Consider the following 17,670-nt stretch of genomic DNA (forward strand, 5'->3'; position numbering starts at 1 on the left):
ACGAGGCCTCGTGGGAGGGAAGTCACCTCCCCCAGCACACAGTCAGGAAGCTGGGGGGCAGCCCCCCGCCTGGGCACAGCAAGCCTCACCTCGTGCTCCCCCGAAGGCCGAGGCCAGGTTTCCAGCCGCTTTCTGGGGAGGAGACGGGGCTGCTGAGTGTGTGGCGTGGGGCTTGGGCTGACCCTGTCACTACCCAAGCGGGGACAGCAGTGCAGGAGCGTCCCTGCCTCCCCTGGTCCCAGGGGCCCTCTGACATCGGAGAGGCCCGGGCTGGGGGCCTGCCGGCCGGGTGAGCCTCTGCTGGAAGTCCCGGCCACCGACCTGCATGGTTTCTGTGCTTGGGACTTGCAGGCTGAGGGCCGAGCACCGCGAGACCACCCTCCGTCCCCCATTATCTCCAATAAATTCCAAGGCATCTGCTCTTGCCTTATAGTTTTTAGGGTTACATAAATTTCACCTATGCAATTTTTTTATGCTTGAATATATTACAGAATGCCACTTCTGTTATAGAAGCTAATTGATGATGTGATTTGTTATGTTGCCGGGACATAATTCAGAAAGTTATTTTAAAGCCTGTGATGCGTGGATCAGCACTCACTGTTTAATATTTCTCACATGCGTGGACACAGCGTAGGGTAAAAAATGTGGTGCTGCGTGGATGAAATATTTCCAGAAGCTTTTATTCTTGTTGTTTGGGTGAGCGCCAGCAGTTCCATAGAAGGAAGCCCATATTTCCAACGCAGCTCTGATTTGAATTTATTTCCTGGTCATTAGTTAGCTTTTTTTTTTTTCTAAACTGAAATAAGTATGTGTATATATTTGAAAAAAGAAAATTCAAACAAAAGAGGGGAATCACACATAACCTTTCAATATTATCAAAGATGTGCATTTGAAATTTTTATGTCAAATTAATTATAGATTCACAGGAAGTTGCAAAAACAGTGCACAGCGCAGCGGGTCCACTCCCCGGCCTTCCCCAGCAGTGACTCTGCACAGCTGCAGCAAATGGCAAAGCCGGGAAATGAGACTGGTTCAAGCGCTCGGTGAACTGCGGGTGCCGTGGTTCCTTTCTCAGGTAGGGATTGGCGTTGCTGCCACGATCAAGACACACAACTGGTGTGTCAGCAGCGGGCCCCTGTGCCAGGCACACTAACTGTGCAGTGCTAGAGCTCTGCCACCTTGGGTTGCTCTGCATGCTGCACCCTGCAGTGTATGAAGCTTCTGATGCTGGCTTTGTCCTCAGCCCAACTCCTGGAGGTCTGTCCGGGCCGGAGCCACCGTTCTTTGCTTCTGTTGCTGGGCAGCGTTAACCCCAAGTGGACAGAGCGGAGTTTGACCATTTGCTTGTGGACGGACACAGGGTTGCTGTAAACACTTGTGTGTGTGTTTGTGTGAAAGTGCATTTCCCGCCCTCTGGGCTAAACGCCTAAAAGTGCAATGGCTGGGTTGTGGCTTTATAAGAATCAGGTCAACTGTTTTCCAAAGAGGCTGCACCACAATGTGTGAGAGGCTGTTTCCTGGTGTCCTCACCAGCATTTGATGTTATCTTTATTCTTTTTTAAATTTCAGCTATGGGACTAGGTACGTAGACCTTTTTTTATTTTTGAGACAGAGTCTCGCTCTGTCACCCAGGCTGGAGTGCAGTGACACAATCTCGGCTCAGTGCAATCTCCGCCTCCCGGGTTCGAGTGATTCTCCTGTCTCAGCCTCCCGAGTAGCTGAGACTACAGGTGTGTGCCACTGTGCACAGCTAATTTTTGTATTTTTAGTAGAGACGGGGTTTCACCGTGTTGACCAGGATGGTCTTGATCTATTGACCTTGTGATCCACCTGCCTCGGCCTCCCAAAGTGCTGGGATTACAGGCGTGAGCCAGCACGCCCGGCCCGTAGACCTATTTTGGACAATTTTGGGGCCACCTGTCCTGACCCAACTGTCTGAGCTCTTGTCGGCCTGGCGTCAGTGCCCTGCAGGAGTTGGGTGGGTGCCAAGCTGGGCGAGTGGGCCCCACGGGCGCAGCGTGGGCAGGAACGCCTTCGGCAGACCCTTCCCTCCCTCATGGCGCCATTGCCCTGCTGCCCCGTCAGACATGGAGGGGATTCTGAAGTTGCACAGGCAGCCTTGACCTCACGTGGCTCCCGCACTGAGCTCCTGTGGCCCACGCGGGAGGGGCTGCCCCCCGGCCTTCCCATGTCGAGTCCCAGGCTGAAGAAACAGCCCCATGCAGAGGGCGGGCAGGAGTGCTGGCGGGAACACGTGTGGCTCACGCTCTGGCCCTTCAGGGCTGTCCTGGGCCTTCCCCTGTTCCTGGCCAGAGCCCGTGTGTGTGGCTGGAGGGCGCGTCCCCAGAAGGCTCTGCAGGCCCCATGGTCCTCCCATGGACCAATACACCCTTTGAACCCCCCAGCCCCCACCCATCCGGCCGAGTTGGGGGAGACATATCCAGAAGGTCAGAAAGGCCATCTGGAAGGCACGTCTCTTCCCCCAGGAGCCCCTGGATGCAGCAGCCCACCAGGAGTGTTCACGGAAGAAAAGCATCACTTCACGAGAAGCTCCACGTGGTGCTTGCTGGCACAGACTCCGCGGCCCACGAGCCTCCTTATTCTGGAAGGTTCCTCCTGAGGGGCCCTGCGCGTGTGCAGGGGACGTGGCCTGCGCCAGTGTGAACCCCACCCCCATGCCCACTCTGGAAAGCTGCTGGGTTCAGGGGGCGCATTTCTTGCGCGCCAGCATCCCAGAAGGTGCTGGGCCAGAAGCCCCCCACCCAGAGCCTCGAGTCACAGAAACCACACACAGAGACTGGCTTTTGTTGTTTACTAGAACACTCAAATCAAAAACAGGCTCACGGTCTGAACAGTGCTTCTGGTCTAAGCAACTCAGCACCAGCGCCGCCAAGGGGAGGCCACCCTTGTCCTGGCCCCAGGGAGAGACGCGACTCCAGCCCCGACGCAGACCCCGTGGCGCACACAGGCAGGCAGAGCTGGAGGTCCAGGCGGCTGCCTGGCGGGAAGTCACTGGGGGAGGGTCTCTGGCTGAGGCTGCACCAAGGGCTGGGGAGACGCCCAGGAAGGGGAGAGAGAGCTGGGAGCTGGGGATGGGTTGGCAGAGGGGCAGAGCCAAGGGCAGAGGTAAGTGCTGGGGCCCCAGCAGCTGACGGGAGGCAGGTCCTGCACTATCCGATGGCTTGGTGCGGCAGCCCATACAGGACCAAGTTGAGTGTGGTGGGAAGGAGCTCGGAGCTTTGGAGCAACAGCAGCTTGTCCTTCAAGGTCTGAGAAGTCTCGTCTGTGGAGAAAGGGGTGGGAGCTATGAACCCCGAGGCCCCGCAGGACGTCCAGTCCGGCGAGGGCCAGGGCACAGGGGCAGGAAGTGGCGGCTGCTCCGACTGAGGGCGCTCTGGGGAACACACTGCCATTTGCCAGGCCTCCCAGGGCGCCCCCACCACCTGCACCCCTCCCACACCGAGGTGTCCAGGCCCGCACAGCCGGGTAACAGCACTGGGACTGGACCCCCTGATCCGAAGCCACTATCCCCCTCTACCCGTCGGCCAGGCGAGCTGCTCTGCCGGGGGGGCACCCGTCTAGGGTGTGGCTGCGGCCTTAGCAGGGCTGCCTTGCAGGAAGCAGCGGCCTCTGCCCCTTTTGAACAGTGTCAGTCACCCAGGCTCATGCCTCCATTGCAGGGACCAGAACTTGAAGGTCATTGCTGAGCAGCAGCAGCGGAACAGCCGGCCTGGCTTTGCCCTTCCCCGATTCCCCTGCAGAGCGTCGTGTGGGCCCCACACCGGCCACACCACAGTAGCATCCGTGTCTGCGCCCTGTGCTGCATTTGCAGGGATGAGTGTGGGTTCCGTCCACCTTCCTCCTGCCCCTTGCTCCCTCTCTCCCCCAACAAGCAGGGATCCTTGGGCCCGGTATCCCCGGACCGTTGACCATGTGCTCTTTACACGATAAGCTCCTGGTGAGCGGTGGATACTGAAGGCCTCTGGGGGAAGCCTTCTTAGTCAGGGCAGACCACCCCCTCCGTGCACTGCTGAGCGCCTCAACTCAGGGTCCCGGGAAGCTCCTCTGTGGCTCCTCCCCAGGGTCCCGGGAAGCTCCTCTGTGGCTCCTCCCGCCTCACCGTAGCAGGAGGGTTTTGCTGACTCTGAAGGACGGCTGGGTGGGGTTCCGCCTGTCCGTGTTTGAGAACAGGCCATGTCCCGTGCCCCTTACCGACTTTTCCCCTGTGAGGCCGAGAGAGGGACGGGCTCTGGGTGCAATGTGACAGGCAGGCTGCTCCCCAGGACGCCAATGGGACACACCCCTCAACCCACGCATTCCTCTGCCAGGAGGCCTCTTCCTGGGCCGGGACTCCTGGTCATATCCAGGGGCCGTCGGGCACTGTGGTGCAGGCTGTCGGCCCCCTAGGAGTCCTTGCTTGGGGAGGGGCCCAGGCACAGCTGCCACCTGGATTTCCCACTGGTTCCCAGACAGCCCCTGGGCTCGTGGGGATTATGTGACAGGAGCTGTCAACGAGGAACCGCGATGCTTTCCCTCTGGGTTCTGGAGCCACGTGGCACTGTGGGCCGTCACTGCCGAGGGTCGCGCTACGGTGGACGGCTGGGGCGGTACAGAGACGCAGGCAACTTCTAGGCAAGAACAAGCCCTCCCTCTTTCCGGCTCCTAGTTAATGTCTGGAGTCCGGGTTCCTCCACGGAGAAGCGGAGACACCTGTCCCTGCAGGGCTGTGGGGTGCACGTGCCCCACGGGCAGCGGCTGCAGAGGGTGCTGAAGGCCGCGGGGTGCAGGCCGCCCCTCCCTTACCTTGGTTCACCACCTCGTCGCCACTCATCTTCTGAAGGAGACGCACCGTTTCTCCAACCGGCTTCCCAACGGCCAACAGATCTAGGGGAGAAGCGTCCCCTCAGGAGGGCATGGACACCTTGGCAGCCTTGCTGAAGGGTTGCGGGACAGGCCCAGGATGCCAAGGGCCCACGCACTTTCCCATAAGACGCTGGCCCGCAGCGCATTGTCCTGCAGCAGTGTCGGCCACTGGTTTGCCAGGATGCTCTTGACGCCCACCAGGCTCAGCAAGATGGCCACCTCCACGGGCTCCTCCAGGGACAGCTGTGAGGCGCTGTGGGGACCCGGCTCCCGTGGGCTGGTGCCAGGGGCCCAGCTGAGCCGCCCCCTCCCCACGCACAGCCACACCTCGCCAACTGCTGGAACGCATGTGCGCCCCGACAGCGCTCACTGTTCTTGAAACCGGACCCCAGGTCCCTGCTCCCTTGTGGGTCCCACGCCCGTCTGTCTGACCTCTCCATCCTCAGCACCCCCGCCCACCCGCTCCAGGCAGCCAGGCACCTCCTGTGCTCCACGCTCTTCATGTGCCGCTTCAAGCTCTGGTAGGACCGCGCCAGGTCCAGCAGGACTGCCACCTGGCACTCTGCCGGGACGGGAAGGGCAGCTCAACAGCCTTGGCCCAACACGGGGAGTGGGGATGGGGTGTGGGCGGGTGGGGCCTGTGCCCCCAGGGCGCAGCAGGGCATGGCACGCTGGCCACTCAGCTCTGGGCTCTGACCTCATGACCGTCAGGTTCTTTCCAGGGACCCCCTGGCCACAGTGGACCTCGCCAGCCTCAGGAGCCCAGACCCTTCACAGCCTCCTCCAGGCGACTGTGCCCGGCAACAGGAAGTGGTGGGAAGCCCACCTGGACTCCCCCAGCCTCGTCTGCCCTGGAGGTCATCTCGGTGCCCCCACCATGCCTGGACGCCCTGGCACCCCACATGAATGAGGTATATGAGGTGGAGCCCTCCCCAAGGATGGAGGGACAGGCTGCTGGGGGGCAGCACTGAGTGGGGGCTGATGTGAGGGGGCTACATGTCTGTGTGGTGGAGACATGGGAGGCTCCTGGGACGCAGGGGAGCCCCGGGCACTGGGCATGGGTTGGTCACCCTGGCCTGGGTCCTCCACGGAAGCAGGGACCGGGGACCAGTGCAACCCTGGGTAATGCCCACTTCCACTCACAGCCTGGCCATTCCCGCAGACAGGCTGTCCAGCTGCGTGAGGCCGAGGCTGCTGGGGAGTTGGGGGAGCCCTGGCGAGGCCTCTTCTACTTTACTCACTGCCTCAGTTGGAATTAAACTTTCAAAGAGACCCATTTCTAACTCCACCTGGGATGGGCTCCCGCACCTCTGATGGCCCAGGCCCAGGCTTGCAGAGCAGAGTGGGGGTCCTGCTTGGCCCCACCCAAGTGCAGGCCCTGAGTGCCAGGTGCCACGGGACAAGTGTCCACACACCTGCTCCGCTCCATCCACTGGGCCCACGCCCCTCATGGGGGCCACAGCAACTCCCGGGTCCCTAAAAGGCTCCTGTCAACCCCACACAGTGGGGCCATCAGCAGCCCCATCAGAGAAGGTCACGGCAAGTGGGCTGGCCCTGCACAGGGGGCGTCCTGGTGGGGCTGCAGCCACAGGAGTTGAGTCAGAGGGGTGGCCTTGGCACAAGGCTGAGCCATGCCTGCCTCCTGACAGCTCGCCCTGTGGTGTCCGAGTGGCCGCGCCCGCCGTCTCCGTCAGTGCTACCCTCGGGCTGTGGCGTGTGATGGGGTGATGTGCCCCATGCGTGTGCTGTGCTCACACCACGCCCCCAGCCTGCCCTGCCATCCCCACCTCCTGCCAAAAGCCCCCCTGTGCTGGAGCTGGCTGGGGTGTCACTGTGCCGGGCATCGCAGGACCACACCTGGCAGCCCCTCCACGGCTGGTGGACAGCGAAGGGGAAGGTGAGGTCCCAAGTGCCCACGATTAGACTAGAGGGCCCTGAGGGAGGGGCCATGACCAGCGCGGTCCTGAATTGCCCACCCCAGCCTTCCTGGGCTCCTGGGCCCAGCACTGACTCCTGACCTGCCAGGTGTGAAAAGCTGGGCTGGGCGGAGTGGGGGCACTCAGAAATGAAGGGCGGGAGGGCCAGAAGCCCCTGTGGCTGCCACGTCTGTGTGGGCCAGGCAGGGGGTGCAGGGGTGGGTAGAGGTCGTCCACCTGCAGACAGGAGGGGCCTGCAGTCACAGAAGGTGGGGGGCAGGAGGGGCCTGCGGCTACAGGGCGTGGGGACAGCACCAGCAGGTGACGGTGGCCCTGCTCTGCCCTCAGGCAGATTTGTCCTGTGCCCACGGCGGGGCTGCTGAGAGGACCCCTCTCACCTTGCAAGTTCATGGCGACCAATCTCTCCACTAATATATGGGACAGGAAGCTCTCCATTCCATAGAAGAAGAAGCCGCTGCAGCTGCCCAGGGCCTGCTCCCACTGGGCCTGGCTGCAGAGAGAGGAGAGCGCTGGTCAACGGTGCCCATGCACCTGCACCAGACCCCACTGTGCGTTCTTAAAGCAGGCCACATCCTGCGTGGTCCACACCTGTCCCATTTGTGCGTTAAACTGAACTTTCATGTTCCTAATGCCCACGCCTTCCTCCTCTGTGCTCTGATCACAGGGGTCACGGCGGAGCCTAGTCAAGGGGACCCATGGTGAGCATGGACTTCTACGCTGGAATGAACACCCCTACTCGGGCAGGGCTCGCTGCAGGAAACGCTAGGAGGGGCTTTCCCAATGGCCCAGCACCTGGGGGTCAAGGCACCCCCAGTACTCCAGGCATGGGAGACAGTGACCAGACCAGGGTTCCCTCCTTCCATACAGGACCCCAGCCCTGCCCCTGCAGTGCCACCCTCTGCACACACCTGCCCCTGCAGCCCCGCCCCTGCAGCCCCGCCCCTGGCGTGGAGCCTGTGACATGGAACGACCCCTCCCACCCGTGGTGCTTTCTCCCTGGTTGCTCTGTTCCCTGCTGGCTGCTTCTGGACACCTCTGGACCACAGAACCCCAAGGGCATCTGGGGGGCAGAGTCTGCGAGTGGTCTCTGGAGGGGCTGCAGTGCTGGTGGTGGAGGCAGCCCCTGCTGCTGGACCGTGTGCTACCAGTGACCCTGGGGGCCCCAGGTCGCCATCTGTAAAGCGGGGTGATAGTGCCCCTCGCCCAGTCTCTGTGAGGATTCAAGGAGCTGGGTCTGTCTCAGCATCGCATGCTGTACATGGCAGGACTTGCAGGGCAGACCCAGGGAGCTGGGGGTGGGGGGCAGTGGCTCCCCGCTGGACCCCCAGACCTGCCACACTGCAAACGGCTCCTGGGAGCCCAGATCCGAACCTGGGAAAGTGCTTGCTTCCCAGATGTCCCGCCCATCGCGACGTGAACGTGTCTTGGAATCTTTCCAAAATGTCTTGGGTGATGGAGACAGGAGTCAGCATTTCTGCAAGGAGAACAGGGTGGATACAGACCACGGTGTTTCATCAGACACAGGTGTGCAGGGCTGGGGTCCCTGGGGAGGGTCACAGTGAATGCAGGCGCATATGTCAGTGCCCTGCCATGCCCTGGTGGGGTGATGGTAGAACCAGGCTAGCCAGAGAGAAAACCTCAACAAATTAAAATATTTACAGCCAAAACGGGGCAAGCACATATGCAGATTTCGGAGCCTCGAGGAGTGGGGCACCAGCTGCTGCCCACAACTGCAGGACGGCAGGAGGCCCGAGGCTGGCGTGTGCCTGAACGGGGAGCCCTGTGCAGCACCCACCTGGGCCCTGGGCCTCCTCATATGGGTCCACGATGACTGGGTCCCGGTCAAGGAGAAACAGGAGCACAGGGCGGGGTCTGGGGCCCCCCCCCAGGGCCCATCAAAGGATACACTTGAAGTTGTCCGAGTCGACTATGACGCAGTCAGGGGGGATGGTCCGGGGGACGCTGCCCTGCAACCACAGACCAGGGTCAGCAGGTGCAGGTGCCAGGAGCCTGACCTCCCGCTGTGCCCAGGAGCCCGATCCCCTACCACAGGCCCCCACCTACCTTCTTGCCCTTCTTCGCTAGGCTTCTCCTTTTGGGGTCTCTGCTTCTTCCCTCCTTTTTCACACCACCTTCTGTTGAAGACAAGAAAGACGCAGGGATGTTTGGCAGCAGCTCGAGGCAGCCCTCCGGCCGCACTGTCGGTTAATTTCATGTTATGCAAATTTCACTTCACTGAAAAAAAAAAACAAGTTGTGAGAACAAGCAGTTTTAATTTTTGTAAAGTTGACATGGCAATAACTTCCGAGATGCAAGGTTCACAGGGTTGGGGAAAGTCCTCAAGAAAGAACCAGTCTCCAAAGGCTCCAAGGCCCAGCTGGCTTGGAGCCACACATCCCACTGGGTACTCACCAGTGTACCTGCCGTGCCCGGGCCCCTCGCTGGTTCCAGGGCCTTCTGTACAGGGATTTACAACCTGCCCCTTTCGACATGAACACTTTCTTTTGCAGGCTCTGAGTAGACAGTCATGTGCCTGGGAAGGATGGCCACTTCCCTCCTGTTTCTGCCCCCGACTTTCCTTTCTGTGTGCCTATGCTGGGGCCTCCAGCAGACAGCGGAACGGACGCATGGATGGGGCCCACTGCCTGACCGCCTTCAAAGAGGCTGCTTCTGAGGGAATCCCCATTAAAAAGGAGGCTGTCTCTAGCTTTTGATGGATTTCTTTATCAGGATGGGGCATTGCGTTTGGTTCCTGGCTCACGAAGTAAATGTGTGCATTTTATCAAATGCTTTTACCCTGCGCTGACTGAAACACTCACACCACTGTTCCTCTAGGACATCTGTAGCGTTTTAAGGTTAAACTGGGGCTGGGCACAGTGGCTTATGCCTGTAATCCCGGTGTTTGGGGAGGCCGAGGTGGGAGGATCGCTTGAGCCCAGGAGGTGGAGGCTGCAGTGAGCTGTGATTGTGCCACTGCGTTCCAGCCTGGGTGACACAGCGAGACCCCATCAGGAAGTGGGGAGGAAGGGAAGAGAAAAGGCTGAACTGAGTGATGACAGCTTATCTTTTTATGTATTTTTTGTGCTGTTCTGGAGCAGTCTGGGAGGAGTTAGGCTGGCCTAGGGAAGGATGGGAGGAGCTGTCTACTTTTCTATTACTGGGGAGATTTATCTAACACTGACATGATCTGTTTCTTGACAGTCTGGCAGAATTCAGTGAAAACATGGAAAAACAGATATATTTTTTGTGGGAAGACTTAAACCCATCGACGTCCTTTTTTATTGGTTATGAGACTATTCAGGTTTGCTTTCTTCCTGGCATCTGAAAGTGTTTTCTCCTAGTATTTTGTCCTTGCTGCCCAGGGGTTTTGCTGTGTTGATTCAAGGTTGCTCAGAGACTTCCGTGTTCTCTTGTCACCGCTGGTGTGTCATTAGCGCTGTGTCTCTTTCGTTTCTGTCATTCTCAGCTGCTCTTCTCTATGGCATCTCTGTTTCCTTGGTGTCTTCTGCATGTGCTCCTCTGCTCACCTTGGGCTCATTCCGCCTCCTTGCTCTGACTTCTTTTTTTTTTTTTTTTTTTTTTTGAGATGGAGTCTTGCTCTTTTGCCCAGGCTGAAGTGCAGTGGTGCAATCTCGGCTCACTGCAAGCTCCATCTCCCGGGTTCACACCATTCTCCTGCCTCAGCCTCCCGAGTAGCTGGGACTACAGGTGCCCGCCACCATGCCCGGCTAATTTTTTGTATTTTTAGTAGAGACGGGGTTTCACCGTGTTAGCCAGGATGGTCTCGATCTCCTGACCTCGTGATCCACCCGCCTTGGCCTCCCAAAGTGCTGGGATTACAGGCGTGAGCCACTGTGCCCGGCCAACTCTGACTTCTTAAATCATATGCTGAGCTTCTGAATTCCTGGCGCTTTTCCTATTCCAACGTTGGCATTTACAGCTGCAACACCTTCTAAGTTATGTTTAGCAACATCTCGCTAGTTTTTGACATTTCCATGATCATTTCATGTCTTCTGAGTCCCGTGAGATATTTAGAAGTGTGCTGTTGAATTTTCAAGTGTGCGAGGATGGAAAAAAGTCTGCCTTCGGGAACTGCTTTCTACCCTCCTCACGCTGTGCCTCAGATGTGGGCCGTCTGCCTGTGTCTGAGACACAGTGGGATTTGCTTCTCAATTTTTGACTATTCCCAGGATACTTGAAAAGATTGCAAATCGCCACTTTTGAGGCACAGAGTTCCATGTCTCTATTAAGCCAAGATTGTTAATTACGTCGCCCCGAATCCTGTCTCTTTTTGCTTTGTCTGGACCGTCAGTAATCCAGGTGTGGTAAAATCTCCCAGCGTTGGGGCTGGTCAACGGCCGCACCCCGCGGTTTTTTGCTTTTTATTGCTTCTTGTATTTAGAGGCTATTTCATATCTCTGAGAAGGCGAACCTTCGATTCTCATGATGTCCATGTCCCTAATAACGCCTGGCTCTAAAGTCTGTTTCCTCTGAGAGTCAGACACCGGCCCTCCGGGTTGCTCTTAAATATTTACTCATTTTCCCTTCTCTTGGTTTATCAAGTGGGGGTCATTTGTGATGGGCGTGCTTCCTGCAGAGGGCATGCGGCTGGCACCTCTTATCTCCTCTGTCTTCTCATTGGCAGGGTTGGCCAATTTTCTTTTTTTGATATACAACATAAATGGGTCAACTTCTATCATCTTACTACTTTATTTTTATGTGTCCTGGTTTTCTACCTGTTTCTCCATTACCAGCTGTTGGATTTGATTGAGGTAACCGGCCCCTTCGTCTTCCTCATTCATTCTTCCTTCTCTATTTGTTGGGAATTTGCACACCGACTCTCTGGTGGTGCCCTTAGCGCTTTACGGTGGTGTGGCCACACCTGGCGGCGCCCCAGACTCAGCGGTTCGCGGCTGAGGACACTCAAGACTCGGCCCATCTCTTCCTTTTGTGGCTGCTGGGTAATGCATTCAAAACCACTTAGATCACCAGCAGCCCGGCTTTCAGTGACTCTGTGGTGAGGGTTCTGTGGCTGCCGTTAACCAGTTACTACAAAACGTGGGCTTGATGTGGCACCGCTTCCTGTCTGACGGTTCTGGGAGTCGGAGGTCCGAATGGGGTCACTGGGTCACAGTGACGGCGTCGCTGCTCTGCCTGGAGGCTCCCGGGGAGAATCCTTTCCTGGCTCCTGGCCACGCCCTCCATCCTCACCGTCGGCAGCGCAGCTCCCAGGCTCTTTCTCCTGCTTCTCTTGTGTGAGGGCTTTGTCATCACCTGGGCCCACCCAGATCCCCAGAATCATCTCCCATCTCAAGTCTGGAATCGCATCTGCAAAGCCCCAGGACCACGCGACGTCGCAGGCTCACGGGCACCCCTGGGCGGCCCGTGTCCTGCCAACCACACCGTTGTTGGCGCGTCTAGTCGGGCTGCTGCTTTCCTGTTCTGCCCTTGCCGCGACACTGGTGGCCATGCCGGGCGGTGGGGACGGGAAGGATGTTTCAGTAAAGCGATGTGCAGACAGCTGGGCCCCCTCGTAGAAAAAAACCTTAAACTCCACTTCACACTCCACAGAGTCCATCTCAGATGAGTTAGGTGGAAACGTGAAAGGTGGAAAACAAAAAAAGATGCATTTAGAGGATGTCATTGGAGAATATTTTCATGATCATGAGGTGAAGAAAGATTTAAAAAAACCCAAAACACACCTAATGACAAACCACAGCTAACAGTGAAAAGCACAAAGCTTTCACCTAAGATCAGAAACAAGGCAAAGAAGCCCACTCCTGACACCTCCATGTAAACAGCGCTGGAAGCCCCCACCAGAGCAGTCAAGACAGAGAGAGACATAACCGGCCGGGCGCGGTGGCTCACGCCTGCAATCCCAGCACTTTGGGAGGCCGAGGCGGGTGGATCACCTGAGGTCAGGAGTTTGAGACCAGCCTGGCCAACATGGCCAAACCCCGTCTCTAATAAAAATACAAAAATTAGCTGGGTATGGTGGTGGGCACCTGTAATCCCAGCTACTCGAGAGGCTGAGGCAGGAGAATTGCTTGAACCTGGGAGGCTCAAGGTTGCAGTGAGCCGAGATTGCGCCACTGCACTCCAGCCTGGGTGACAGGGTGAGACTCCATCTCCAAAAAAAAAGAAATTAAAAAAAGAAAGAAAGAACAGGCACACACATCAGAAAAAAAAATGTGAAATTATCTGTTTGCAGATAACAAGCTCTTATATATACAAGACATCAAAGACTCTACCAGAAAACTGTTAGAACTAATAAGTAAAGTTGCAAGACACAAAATCAACATACAAAAATCAGTAGTATTTCTATACATTACAATGAACTATCATTAAAATCAGTAGTATTTCTACACATTACAAAGAACTAATCATTACAATGAACTATCTGATTAAGACATTAAGAAAACCACCCTATTTATAATACCATCAGAAAGAACAAAATACTTAGGAATAAATTCAACTATGAAGTGAGAGATCTGTGCCTTGGAAACTATAAGACACTGAGGAAACAAGTTGAAGGAGACATAAATAAATGGGAAGATATCCTGTGTTCATGGATTGGAAGAATTAATATTTTTAAATGCCCATATTACCCAAAGCCTACAGATTCAATGCACTATCAAAATTCCAATGGCATTTTTGACAGAAATAGAAAAGCAATTCTAAAATTTATGAGGAGCCACAAAAGACCCTGAATAATCAAAGCAATCCTGAGCAAGAACAAAGCTGGTGGCATCACATTACCTGACTTTAAATTATGCAACAAAGCTATAGTAATCACAACAATATGGTACTGGTATAAAAGCAGACACTGGGCCCGATAGAAGAGAATGGAGAATCCAGAAATAAACCCACACATTTGGGGTCAATTGATATTTGACAAAGGTGCCAAGAACAAACAATGGGGAAATGACAGTCTCGTCAATAAACAGTGTTGGGGTAACCCAATATCCACACACAAAACAATGAGTTTGGAGCCTTATCTTACACCATCTACAAAAACCAACTCAAAATGGATTAAAGGCTTAAATGTAAGACCTGAAACCATAAAACTACTAGAAGAAAACACAGGAGAAAAGCTCCTTGATTGGGTCTTGGCAATGATTTTTTGGATATGACATTGAAATCATAAGCAACACAAGCAGAAATAAACACATGAGATCACATCAAACTGAAAAGCTTCTGTATGGCTAAGGAAATAACACAATGCAAAAGCGATCTATGGAGTGGGAGAAAATGAATGTAGAATGTATATTTGATAAGGGATCAATAGCCTAAGTATATAAGGAACTCCTATAATACAATAGTAAAAAACCAAACAAACCAATCGAAGAACGGGCCAAAGACCTGAATGGACATTTCTCTAAAGAAGACATAAAAATGGCTAACAGGTTGATGAAAAGGTGACACGTAAAGGTGACGATGGAGCAGGTCTCAGCCTTAGCAAGATGACATCCTGCCGTTGGCAACAACATGGATGAACCCTGAGGACATCCCGCAAAGTGAAAAAAGCCAGGCACCGAAGGCCAGAGGCTGCATGATTCCATATACGTGAGGAATCTAAGAGTGCAGCTCACAGAAGCAGAGTGAGTGGCGGCTGCCAGGGGCTGGGGGAGGGAGTGAGAGGTGCTGGCCCAGGGTGCAAAGCCCTGGTGGTGCAGGACGAGGAAGCTCCGCTGACCTGCAGGGCACAGGGCACACAGCGCTGATGTGTGCTGTGTGAGCGCTGATGTGTGCTGTGTAGGCGCTGATGTGTGCTGTGTGTGTGCTGATGTGTGCTGTGTACGCGATGTGTGCTGTGTGAGTGCTGATGTGTGCGGTATGTGCTGTGTGCTGTGTGTATGCTGATGTGCGCTGTGTGTGCTGACATGTGCTGTGTGCGCTGACGTGTGCTGTGTGCGCTGACGTGTGCTGTGTGCGCGCTGATGTGTGCTGTGTGCGCTGACATGTGCTGTGTGTGCGCTGACGTGTGCTGTGTGCTGATGTGTGCTCTGTGTGCGCTGATGTGTGCTGTGTGTGCGCTGTGTGTGATGTGTGCTGTGTGTGACGTGTGCTGTGTGTGCGCTGATGTGTGCTGTGTAGGCACTGATGTGTGCTGTGTGTGTGCTGATGTGTGCTGTGTACGCTGATGTGTGCTGTGTAGGCGCTGATGTGTGCTGTGTGTGTGCTGATGTGTGCTGTGTACGCGATGTGTGCTGTGTGAGTGCTGATGTGTGCGGTATGTGCTGTGTGCTGTGTGTATGCTGATGTGCGCTGTGTGTGCTGACATGTGCTGTGTGCGCTGACGTGTGCTGTGTGCGCTGACGTGTGCTGTGTGCGCGCTGATGTGTGCTGTGTGCGCTGACATGTGCTGTGTGTGCGCTGACATGTGCTGTGTGCGCTGACGTGTGCTGTGTGCTGATGTGTGCTCTGTGTGCGCTGATGTGTGCTGTGTGTGCGCTGTGTGTGATGTGTGCTGTGTGTGACGTGTGCTGTGTGTGCGCTGATGTGTGCTGTGTGTGCACTGATGTGTGCTGTGTGTGATGTGTGCTGTGTGATGTGTGCTGTGTGTGATGTGTGCTGTGTGTGACGTGTGCTGTGTGTGACGTGTGCTGTGTGATGTGTGCTGTGTGTGATGTGTGCTGTGTGATGTGTGCTGTGTGTGATGTGTGCTGTGTGTGTGACGTGTGCTGTGTGTGATGTGTGCTGTGTGTGCGCTGACGTGTGCTGTGTGTGCGCTGACGTGTGCTGTGGGCGCTGACGTGTGCTCTGTGTGCGCTGACGTGTGCTGTGTGCGCTGACGTGTGCTGTGTGCTGATGTGTACTGTGTGTGCGCTGATGTGTGCTCTGTGTGCGCTGATGTGTGCTGTGTGTGCGCTGTGTGTGATGTGTGCTGTGTGTGACGTGTGCTGTGTGTGCGCTGTGTGCTGTGTGTGCACTGATGTGTGCTGTGTGTGATGTGTGCTGTGTGCGCTGACGTGTGCTGTGTGTGCACTGATGTGTGCTGTGTGTGATGTGTGCTGTGTGTGTGCTGTGTGCTGTGTGTGACGTGTGCTGTGTGATGTGTGCTGTGTGTGATGTGTGCTGTGTGTGTGACGTGTGCTGTGTGTGATGTGTGCTGTGTGTGCGCTGACGTGTGCTGTGTGTGACGTGTGCTGTGTGTGACGTGTGCTGTGTGTGTGTGACGTGTGCTGTGTGTGATGTGTGCTGTGTGTGACGTGTGCTGTGTGTGTGTGATGTGTGCTGTGTGTGACGTGTGCTGTGTGTGACGTGTGCTGTGTGTGACGTGTGCTGTGTGACGTGTGCTGTGTGTGACGTGTGCTGTGTGTGCACTGACGTGTGCTGTGTGTGACGTGTGCTGTGTGTGATGTGTGCTGTGTGTGACGTGTGCTGTGTGTGATGTGTGCTGTGTGTGACGTGTGCTGTGTGTGTCCACTGCTCTGTGGGCTCAGAACCCGCTGGGAGGGTGGAGCTTATGTTAGCATTTCTTAGCATCTACACACGCAATATAAACGGCAGGAGGAGCCTTTGGGAGGCGATGAACACGTGCATGGCCTGATCACGATAACGTCTTCGTGGACACACTCATCCACAAACTCACTGAGTGGTCTACGTTAGGCATGTACAGCTTTTTACATGCCAGTCACACCTCAACAGAGTGGCTTAAAAAACATGCTAAAAGCACCAGCTATTAAGAAAAAGATTGATAGACTATAATAACATTAAAATATTTTGTTCATCAAAAGACCCATTTAAGAGAGTGAAAAGAACTGGTACAGAGAAGACATTTGTCATTCATATAAACAATAAAAATTATATCCAAAGTATACCAGGAAAATCCAACAAACCTCAAAGAACAAAACCCAGATAACCCCACAGAAGAACCGGCGAGAGACGAAACAGGCTCTTCATAAACGGCTGGTTGGTGAAAAGCCGAAAGGGCTGGGACTTCCGGGCACACCAGGACGTGCAGACAGACGGGGTGTCCGGTAACCGGGGGTGGGGCAGATAAATTGTGGAGGGTGGAACACGGCCGGCCACAGGGACCAGCCACGGAGCCAGGCAGGAGCTGGATGCAGCGCATGGCCTCAGATGCCATTTGCATGAGTTTAATAACAGGCACCCCAGGCTGCAGGATTTTGGGGTGCTGATCTTGGAGGTGAGGTGATAAAAGGCCCTGGCTTTGCAGTACAGTCAGGAGGGTGGGTGCTGTGGGCGGCGAGCTGGGCTGGGGAAGCAGGAGGGGCTCTCGGGTGCTGGTGCTGCCTCCTGCCTCCATTTGGGCATTTTTCTAGAGCCGTGGCACACTTCACTATCAAAAACGGTTTCCGACACCTCCATGAGCCTCGTGTCTGTGCCAGCCGAGTCCAGCTCCGGCCCCCTGCCTCTCCACCTGGCACTCCCACCCTCTCCACAGCCTGAGCCCCACCCAGTCCTGGGCCACTGAGCCGCCCTCCTGCCACGCAGGGCAGACACATCCTCCACACGGTGCTCGTCAGGGGAAGGCAGGAGGGCGGCCGGAGGGACCAGCCAGGGTTCTGAGAAGGGGCTGACCGTGGCCTGTGATGGACGGGGCACCCAGTGGGCCAGAATCAGACGGAGAACAGCTATAAGCTGCCATGCCGGCTGCTGTGGGAGCTCCTGGGCCTGGAGGAGCCTCCCTGGAACACGGTGCCTGCGGGGCCCTCCGTCAGCCCCTCCGTCCTTGGACCTCCTCCTTCAAGGATCCACTTCGCACATGTGCCCTTGTGCAAGCTTCCGTGACCCCGATGCAAATTTGCTCATTCTGTGTTTCATGTAAAAAAAATTCACTCACAAGCAGGAGACTCCACGAGGCCTTGGGGTCATAGGAAGGTTGGAGTGCCAGAGTACAGAG

General features: G+C 55.9%; 1 protein-coding gene and 1 long non-coding RNA gene across 2 annotated transcripts in view; one reads left to right on the top strand and one right to left on the bottom strand.

Moving 5' to 3' along the window:
* Window positions 1-2,823: 2,823 nt before the first annotated feature.
* Window positions 2,824-17,670, bottom strand: part of CFAP46 (cilia and flagella associated protein 46) — a 132,908-nt gene continuing 118,061 nt past the window's right edge. The window contains 11 exon segments of the mRNA XM_054473811.2: window positions 2,824-2,856; window positions 2,858-3,092; window positions 3,094-3,165; window positions 3,167-3,283; window positions 4,804-4,884; window positions 5,344-5,425; window positions 7,178-7,290; window positions 8,172-8,274; window positions 8,596-8,631; window positions 8,707-8,767; window positions 8,865-8,935. Coding sequence (XP_054329786.1) covers window positions 2,824-2,856; window positions 2,858-3,092; window positions 3,094-3,165; window positions 3,167-3,283; window positions 4,804-4,884; window positions 5,344-5,425; window positions 7,178-7,290; window positions 8,172-8,274; window positions 8,596-8,631; window positions 8,707-8,767; window positions 8,865-8,935 — 1,004 coding nt within the window.
* LOC129026916 (uncharacterized) lies at window positions 4,181-9,505 on the top strand. Its single transcript, XR_008498047.1, has 5 exons — window positions 4,181-5,774; window positions 6,513-6,760; window positions 7,465-7,498; window positions 8,195-8,324; window positions 9,311-9,505. It is a non-coding gene; the product is annotated as an uncharacterized LOC129026916 (long non-coding RNA).

This window comes from Pongo pygmaeus, chromosome 8, assembly GCF_028885625.2.
Source record: "Pongo pygmaeus isolate AG05252 chromosome 8, NHGRI_mPonPyg2-v2.0_pri, whole genome shotgun sequence".
NCBI classification, from domain to species: domain Eukaryota; kingdom Metazoa; phylum Chordata; class Mammalia; order Primates; family Hominidae; genus Pongo; species Pongo pygmaeus.